Genomic DNA, 9,160 nt, shown 5'->3' on the forward strand with positions numbered 1-9,160 from the left:
CCAGCCACAGCACAGCCTTGTTCATCTCCAGCTTCACCTATGAGGACATATGAGAAGGACCAGCTCAGGCCCAGAGGAGAGCAAATAGTGAGGCAGAAGTGCACACTGCAGAGGAAAAGGATCTTGGTCATATGTGGCCAGACCAGAAAGGACGGCTTAGTAAGTGAGAAAGAGAGACTCCTGAATTATCAGGAGGAAAGTATGGAACATGTCTGTAACCCCCAAGTCTGACAGCAAGAGGAGGGTGCATCAGCCAGGGCAGAAGAAGGGCATGAGACCTGCAATGATTTTTGAAGTCTCTTTGAACTGGCTCACAGAACCACAAGGCCAGGGAGCAAGGGTGTTTGCTCACTCCCTAGGGACATGGCATCTGAAATGACAGCCTCCAGAAACAGCCAGGAACTACCCCATACAGTACTGTGGCAGGGAGACCCATGCAGCCACAACTGTATAAAAGGCCCCAGAAGAAGCATCCCAACACCAGCAGAAACGAGGATAAATCCCCTTCCCGTAGTCACAGAGAGGAGTTACAAAGGGTCTGGCAGTATTTGGGCTTGCAGGAGGGCTGTGCCCTGCTCAGCACTACCTGTCCTGTTTCCGAGTGCTGGATTAGATGACAGCAGTGCCTGTGTGGCATGGGCTGCTGCAGGCAGCGCACCACTGCTCCCCTGCAGGGCTGGCCCAACACAGCCCTGCCTTCAAATGCCATGGGTGCCAGCTGAGCCAGCCAGACAGGAAACAGCTCAGACCCAGGCAGGGCCATCACACCAGTGCTCAACACCCAGGGTTTTGTTGACATATTTGCTGCCCTGGGAGCCCTTCCCCGCTGCCCAGTGGGTGCCAGTGTGGCTCCGCAGGGCGCAGTTCAAGGGGTTTGCCAGCACGATGATCTGCCAGGGCCTGGTTCAGAGTCCTCGCAGCTCACAGCTCTGTAGTCTTCCTTGGCTCAATCAAGATGGTGTTGAGCATGCCCACCTGACACTCCTGGTCTTGGAGCTTTCTTGCAGCCTGAGAAGGGCTTTGGCACCAGTTCGACCTTTGACGGCCCCTCTGCCAGTTCCTCAGCATTAGCAGGACAGTGATGAGGACCAACACTGCTGTCAGCACCCCGAACACCAGCACTGTCACCAGCTGGGCTTCACTCAGCCCTGAGTCCCTTTGGGTCACCACCTCCTTCACAGAGATTTTCAACAACCCTCCCCCCAGCTCCTTCTCACTGTGGTTGGCCACACGCCGCCCTGTGACCACAGTCCTGATGGGCTCTGGCTGTGTCACCCCTGGTGTCTCACTAGTGGTGCTTTTCACTCCTCCAGCATTCTCATGGTTTGCAGGGTGGTAGGGAGGAGACCAGGTGGGCTCAGGGACGGAGATCTCACAGGTCTTGCCAGTGAAACGGTCAGGACACAAGCAGTCATAGTCATTGATGCGGTCATAGCACTTTGCCCCATTTTTGCACGGCTGGCTGGCGCAGTCGTTGATGTTGATGGTGCAGAAACGCCCCTCAAAGCCCACCTGGCACTGGCAGGAGAAGCGGTTGACGCCGTCATGGCAGGTGGCCCCGTTGGCACAGGGGCGCATCAGGCAGTCGTCCACGTCGTGCTCACAGAGAGCCCCCACAAAGCCAGCCAGACACCGGCAGGTGAAGTTACTGGCAAAGCCATTTTCGTCTTGGCATTGCCCACCATTCCTACATGGAGACCTGTGTGGAGAGAGCAAGGATAGGTCATGGCCCTGGAGACCAAGCAGCTTCCCACACCCCAGGGAGGTAAACAGAGCTGCTTGCATGGTCAGTGTGTCCAGCTCTCTCCGTGGGGGCAGCTATCTCTAGGAGAAGACTGGCTGAGAGTTTCTATCTCCTTGAGAGAGAGGCTGTGGGACCTCCTCAAAGGCTGTGGCTGTGCACCCACCAGGGAAGGTCTTCAGCCAAATGACCTGAAAAGGAAACATGCCCTCCTGATGCTCCCCAAAGGCATCATGGATGTTAGCTCACCATGCCTACAGCAGTTTGGCTGCCTGGGAGATAGGATGTCCCAGGCATGATGAACAGATTCCTGTCCTCCTACAGCAGGGACAGGAATCTGTTCAGATTGCAACAAAGCCCTTACCCTGGTGGGACCATGCACTGCACGCTGCTAAACCAAAGCCGAAGGTGATTTTGGCTTGACTCCATTATTGTATGGAAATTCACAGGTAACGAGCCAAGCTGGGCCTCCACTTGGCAGTGTGTGACCCAAAGTTAATGGTGTCTGTAATCTCACTGCAGTGTCTCACCCTGCCTTCTCACATGGCCCTGTCTTCATCTCACAGTCCTTCCCGTGGAAACCTTCTGGACACAGGCAGGAATACTCCCCATCTCGATCATAGATGCACTGTGCTCCGTTCTGGCAGGGGGACTGGTGTTCACAGATGTGTATGTCTGAGGGGAAAAAAAATGGTGTGAATTAGGGAGACAAGAGGGTTGATGTGGCCAACTCAGTGCAAACACAACCCACCAACCCCCCTGGGGATGGAGAAATGGCAGGAGCTTCTCTCTTCTTCGCTCCAATAGGCACATGCAGCAGCAGAAGTGCAGTGCCTGTGTGGTTGTGAAGATGCAGTGCATGCCAACTGTCTGACCAGTGGAGACCCCCTGGTACAGACAAGTCCCTGGGGATGGATAAGGGGAGTCCCCCAGCCACCTGCTGAAGGCAGGAAGCCTTGGCAAAAGCAGGGGATGCTGCTTGGAGTCCTGATGCAGCACGGGAAATGCAATGAGTTCATCTGCTCCGTTTCCTGAGGCTGGCTAACATTATGCCAACTCTTGCCATACAGCCAGGGAACAAGTGTCAGCAGTCTGACCTCTCTTGCAGGAAGGGAATGGTCCCAGCTGTGGCTGCCAGGCAACATCCCATCTCCCAGGCAGCCAAAATGGCATCACCCAGGTGGCTTCTGGCTACACTGGATGACATGACCATGAGGGTGTGCTGGGCACCAGAGGCAGGGATGTCGAGCCCGCAACTCACCTTTGTCACAGAACTTGCCAGCCCAGCCAGAGTGACAGATGCACTGCCAAGGCTGGTGGCACGTGCCGTGAAGACAGCCCGGCATACGCACGCACTCCTCGCAGTACTCCCCCTCCCAGCCTGGATCGCACCTGCAGGAGGACAGGGCAAAGCACCATAATCAAATCAAATCAAATTAAATCACCAAATCAGATCCAAGCAGGGGCTGCACAAAAGCTGTCTGTGTGCTGTGCAGGGCTCCTACAGATACAGCAGTCCTCGGAAACCCTCCCAAAGGCCCCATGGACTGCCTAGCTCCCTCCTCCAGAGGTAAGTACTGGCATCTCATCTGCCCAAAGAAGCAAGCAGACACACCCTGCAGCCAGGGAGGGTGAGTGGCCAGCAGCAGAGCTCAGCAGCTTCTCCTGCACTGCCCACATCCCTCTGCTCTCCTCCAACCAGCCACTCTGTATACACCCCTGCTCAGGAATTCCTGTGCCTCCCACAGCAGGCAGCCACTCTGACAGGCAGAGAGGAGCCCATTCATAACTCTGAGCTTCCTGAGGGAAAGGGACAAGAGGCTGCTGAGGTGTGTGTGTGTTTCACTGCTCCTCTCTGCATTATAATGTGTATCGTTTTTTGTCTGGGGTGCGCTGTAAGCCAGCTGTGAAACCTTGCTTGCTGTGGCTGGTGCACAGAACAGACTCCTCAACCAGCTCTCAGGGGCAGCACAATGGGAGAACCTGCAGCACACAAGGAGCCTTCTGGCCCCAGAAGAGCAGGGCAGTGGCAATGCCTAAGTAAAGCCAAGCTGCATTGCTCCCGTGGCAGGCATGCCTCAGACCTGCCAGCTCCAAGGCAGAAAGCAAGTGATAACAAGATGAGAGCTGAGAGGAGGTGGCACCAAGCCACAACAAAAGATACACTCAAACCAGCACAAAATTAAACCCAACAAAAACAACACAGTTTCTGGAGTAAGGAAGGGGGGTCATTTTCATGGCTGGGGCTCATTTCAGCACAATGTGTGGTGACTTCAGTTTTTTTGGGCTGGCCCACAGCTGCACTTTCAGACCTGGGATGGCTGTTGTCACCTGTATGTAGTTACAAAGAGATAAGGAGTGAGAAAAATGGTCAAAAAATTTTATATATATATATATACACAAAAATTAATTAGAGGCTTTACTATGGGACTGGAGGTGATACCATGTGCCTTGTATAGTCTGGGGAAATACATTCATACCTAGACAGCCCTGAGCAGAGGGATGTGGATACACCTACCCCCCAGTACCTGCAAGGAGCAGGTGCTATCAACTCTTCCATTTCTCCAAAATGGAGCTGGCCAACCTAAAAATTGCCAGGAAGGGGGCCAGGTAAGCAGCTAAGCCTCCCTGAGTTTGAGGTGATTTTGAGGTACTGCCAAGCCACAAAGTTCAGCAAATGCTCTGGAGGCCTGAAATCAGCATCAGGAACTCACGTGCAGAAAGGTCTGCAGCTGGGACACTTGCCACATGGTGACATGTGGCCTTTCTCAGTGGGGCTTTGCAGCACCCTGCTCCCCCAGGCAGCCACAGCTGCTGAAGGGGCTCAGGGAGGAGCTCTGCAGCTGCAAACAGGGGCCCAGCCAAACCAGAGCTGGACACTCCCCAGCGCAGCAGTCAGCAAGAACAAGTGGCCCAGGTGTGGTGTGACACCGGGGGCTGTCCTGTGAAAGGGGACTGACCATGACCTGGCAAGAACAGGGTGGCATTGGGCAGTCTGTCCCCTTGCAGCCACAGGTGTCCCAGCCAGCCCAAAGCCAGCCTTTGCCTCCTGGTGCTGCCTTATAGAGCGGGGGCTGCAGATGGCCCTGCAGTGGGACAACAGTGGGCTGTCTGTGGCAGCCCAGAGCACTTGTATGGGTGCTTCCCAGGCTGAAGTGCAGGGTCAGGCTCTGAGCTTTGATCCTGCAGGATCTGGGCACCAGCTGAAGCTGGGATGCCAAGTACCACATATGCACTTCTGCTGCTGTAGCTCACAGCTTGCTGGTAAAACCTTTATGAAAAACATCCAGAGATCCCCACCACAGCTCAGGCTTCTGAGAGAGGACCCCTGAAGCCCTCAGTTATATGCATGGCTGGAAGCCTTCTCTTCCATGCCCCAGGGAGAGCACCTCCATCTCAGTCAGTGAGGGGGCCAAGCAAGCTGGCCAACCCTCATGCCTGCTCTGCTGCCTGATGACTTTCCCTCATCATATCTGAGCCTAAAGGCTGCTTCCCATCACCCAGGCACAGCCAGGGTGTCCTAGGCTTCCCTCTAGCAGAAAGGCTTCAGCAGAATAACAGTGCTCAGTGTGTGATGGTGGGCAGGGAAACACTGGAGCAAAGGCTAGAGGGACCCAGCAAGAGTCAGAGGTGTCAACACCTCTCACTCTAGAGTGTGTCAGGTAAGAAGAGAGCAGAGACATCAGTTCCACGTATGGGTGAGTGGAGGAGGAGGTGCTTCAGCTCTGGGCAGGGGTGTAGGCACCAGGGACACGGTGTCAAGGGGGAGCAGTCACAGTCAGGAACAGCAGAGAGCCAGACAAGCCATACCTGCACTTCCCATCCTGGTCACAGCAGCCGTGGGCGAGATTGCAGCGCTCACTGCAGTCATCCCCTACAAGACAAGAGACATGTGGACTTGGGCTAAGCAGAGACTATAGATGATTCCAGATCTGCCCGTGGCCCTGGGTGTTTCCTTAAGTGCTCGGCCTACCTGTCCCCAGAACTGTAAGGTGGGGGACCTTCCTTTCACTCACTGGATGCCACACAAGAAATGAAGATTTCACTGTCCACTGTCAATAATACTGTCTTTATTGGAAATGGGGCTCTGCTTCAAAACTACCCAATCTCTGGTCATCTTTCCCACCTTTTCTCTGCTGCCTCCTTTAGGTTTTGGGCCCTTCTGGGCAAGAGCTGGAGTTGCCCGTGCATTAACACAACCTGTGTAATAGGGACTGACCCACCCGGGACCTTGGTCCCACAGTCTTGCAGCAAGTATGGTGGGAAAGCTCAGGGCCAAGTACTGCAAGGGGCACAAAGGGGCCAAGGATGGAAATGGAAGGAATGGCTCTTCTTTACCTCCCAGCATGTCGCTGTCTCGAAGGGCAGCTATTTGCACAGAGTGGTTTGACAGGGGCTCCTGGCCTCTTCTGGGACCTGGTTGCCAGCACTCCCCTTCCAGCACAGGGAAGCAGGACTTGGCCTCACATGGGGCCAGGTATCCAGTTCTGTTTATTTATTTAAAAGCCACAGAAACTGTAACTGAGCTGTGGCCTCGCTGTGCCACTTCTCATCCTCTCCTTTGTGCCAGGTGTTCCCTTTCATCTCCACCTTCCCCTCTTCCCCATCACTTGCTTGCATCTTAGCTCCACAGAGGAGCTGGTTCGCTCTGGCTCCATGAGCAGCAGAACTAGAGCAGATGTCAAGAAGCAGGGGGTTTCCCCAGAAGTCTTGTACAAATCTTGTGCAAGCCAGGCCCAGGAGGTGAATGTCCTTACCTGAGCCCCTCCATCCTGGACTGAAACAGATTAAAGCCCCCATGCCTCGAGATGCAGTCAGGCTTTTCCAAGCAGCATTTTGTGCTGCCTGGGAAAATGAGCAGGGGAAGAAATCCCCTGTGCATGCAATTTTGCTGCAGTGAGGCAGCAGGTCCCACTGCACACAGTCAGAGCCTCCTAAAACAAGTCACTATAGAGCTGGAGCAGCATCCTGGGACTGCTCAGCCCCAAGCCTGGGTATTGCCACCTTTCCTATTTGTAACCATCTCTCCTGACACATGGCTTTGGGAATTCACTGCTTATCTAGAGCAGGGATAGAGCAAACTAATCTTTGGGAAAGGATTTTGTCTCACTGGACCCAGGGTTGGCTGTTCACTTTTGGGACCTTCTTTCCCCTGAGCAAGCTCATAGGGTGAATGGGTTCCCAAACCAAACTGAGACAGAGCAGCAGGGATGTCTCTGTCAGTCTGCTCCGGCACTGCCACCGCTGTGGGCAAGAGTTTCTAAGGTGCCTCCAGTGTCACACCCCAGGTGATTTAATGACCAGGTAGCATTTTCTGCTTTTCCAAGTCAGACCATCTCGATTTTGCATAGAAAACTGAGGAGCCTTCAGCAATGCCAAGGACAGGTTTGGAAAGAGGGATATGAAAGAGAGGGACCCATGTGTACAGAAACTCACCTTGCACAAGCTGGTGATGGGCCAAGAGGATCCAAATCAAGGACATGAGCTGGAGACAGAAGCTCCTGAGCATGGTCAGTGTGGCCCCACCGAGATGAACACCTACAGAGAGAAAAAGAGCAAGCTCAGCAAAATCCCTTGGCTGACACCACAGCTCCTCTCTACTGCCTGGGAGTTTGAGTTGAAACATCCAGTTTTACACAGCCTGGTCACCACACTCCCCTCTGCTTCATCCAGACTCCTCCCTCTAAGTCAGCATTGGGGCACTAAGAATTAAAAAGCTTTTGAAAATGTGTGTACAGGAGAACTTAGAGTGCAGACTCAATCCTGAGTGTGTAATAGTTCAGGCTGTTACAGCACATCTTGGAGCATCTGCCCCTGGTAGCTGCTGTCAGGAGATCAGAAACCCAGAAACACCCACCCAGCTGTGGGGAGCTTCATCTTCCCTCCCTAGATCTGGGATGCTTCAGCTTCGTGTTAAATAAGGTCCCCCTGTGCACATTTGCATGAATAGATGGGCAGAGTGTTCTTCACAGTGCCCGGGCTGCCTTTCAAACCCTGCAGCAGAGCAGGGAGTCCAATGGATCTAGCAGAGAAGCAGGCACAAAAGAGCAGCCCTCTTTCACTGTCCAAGCAAGAGAGTGCAGCAAGAGGCATAGAGCTGGTGTGCAGCCCCAGGCAGGAAATGTGAACACACACCTCTCACTAGGTGCAGTCCTTTTCCTCGGCTGTCCTGCAGAGAGCCCTGTCAGCCCAAGGTTCCTGCACCCATCTATTTTCCGACCGCCTCCTGCCCTCTTGAAGTAGCATTAAATACTTTCCAAAAATGCTTCATTCCCTCCCAGCCTTCTGGGGTTGTTAAGGGCAGGAAATTCGAGGGTGATATCATAAATATATTACTGTAATGAGATGGGAGGGGTTAAACAGTTCTGTTAAGAGAATGGTGAAGGTATGGAGCAGGCTCTACCCAGCTGTGTGGGTGTGATGAACAGGGGCCATTCCACTTTCAGCTTGACTCTCCAGCTCTGGAAGGTTATGCTTGGTCCATAGTTGTGTGAGAGACTTCTAAGATGGGGACATAAGTCCTCCCACTCACATGTACACATGCATTGCAGGAAGAGGGGAGGATTTTGGGGTCCCTGCTAAGAGCTTCACCTCCCTGGACCGGACAAAATAGCCCATAAAAGCAATGATGTTGCTTGAAGCATCTCTTCAGCAAACAAACCACCACCAATGAAGGATGCAGCATTTTCAGAGGGGCTACAGGATGTTACTGCCACTGCCCCAGCCAAATCCCACCAAGAATTCCTGCATCCTCCCTCCCCACAGTCCCTTTGACAACATGCATGCATGACCCTCCTTTGCCTCCTGCTCCTAAATACTGGGCAGTAGCAAACAGCTGCTGCATTTCAGGAGAGGGTGAAGCAATTGCTATGAAACTTATAAAATAATTTAGGGCTGAAGAGTGGTATCATGTTCCTTCAGGGCTGTGAGGAGCACAAGCTCCGATCATATGCCATTGCAAAGGCTGATTTTCCCCCACAGCTCCCCACTCGAGGCGCAGCCTCTCGGGCCTCCTGACCTAGTCACCCCGTGGGTGCTGCTCCCGGCAGAACCCCGGGGTCGATCCGGACCCCGGCATCCTGGTTGGCAGCTGGTGCCCGGGAGAGGTGTGAGCAGCTCGTACCTGGGCAGGCCTGGCTTTGGGTCACACGGACACGGGCGAGGGAGCTCCCTCCGTCCCACCCGTCCACCTCTGCCCGGCCGGGCTGGGGGCTACCAGACCTCCGGGTGCTGCGAGGACGATCCCCGAGTCTATTAACCTCCCTTTCGAGGGTACCAGGGACCTCTGTGCGCTTGGGGACTACCAGGGACATCCCCAGGACGCGGGCTCTCAGGCACTGCTCCAATCTGAAGGCTACCGGGACCTCTCCGGGCTGGGGTCCGGGGCAGGGTTGGGAGCCCGGGGGGACCCGCGCCGCT

General features: G+C 54.3%; 1 protein-coding gene across 1 annotated transcript; it reads right to left on the bottom strand.

Annotated features, from left to right (window-relative positions):
- Positions 1–284: 284 nt before the first annotated feature.
- Positions 285–7,275, bottom strand: DLK2 (delta like non-canonical Notch ligand 2). The gene is made up of 5 exons (XM_031059425.1): positions 7,178–7,275; positions 5,552–5,615; positions 3,003–3,133; positions 2,272–2,416; positions 285–1,699 (listed from the first exon to the last, which is right to left on the bottom strand). The coding sequence occupies exons 1-5, from the start codon at positions 7,248–7,250 to the stop codon at positions 922–924; spliced, it is 1,191 nt and encodes a 396-aa protein (XP_030915285.1). The 5' UTR covers positions 7,251–7,275; the 3' UTR covers positions 285–921.
- Positions 7,276–9,160: the final 1,885 nt, after the last annotated feature.

Source organism: Geospiza fortis, unplaced genomic scaffold (assembly GCF_000277835.1).
Source record: "Geospiza fortis unplaced genomic scaffold, GeoFor_1.0 scaffold41, whole genome shotgun sequence".
Lineage (NCBI taxonomy): Eukaryota > Metazoa > Chordata > Aves > Passeriformes > Thraupidae > Geospiza > Geospiza fortis.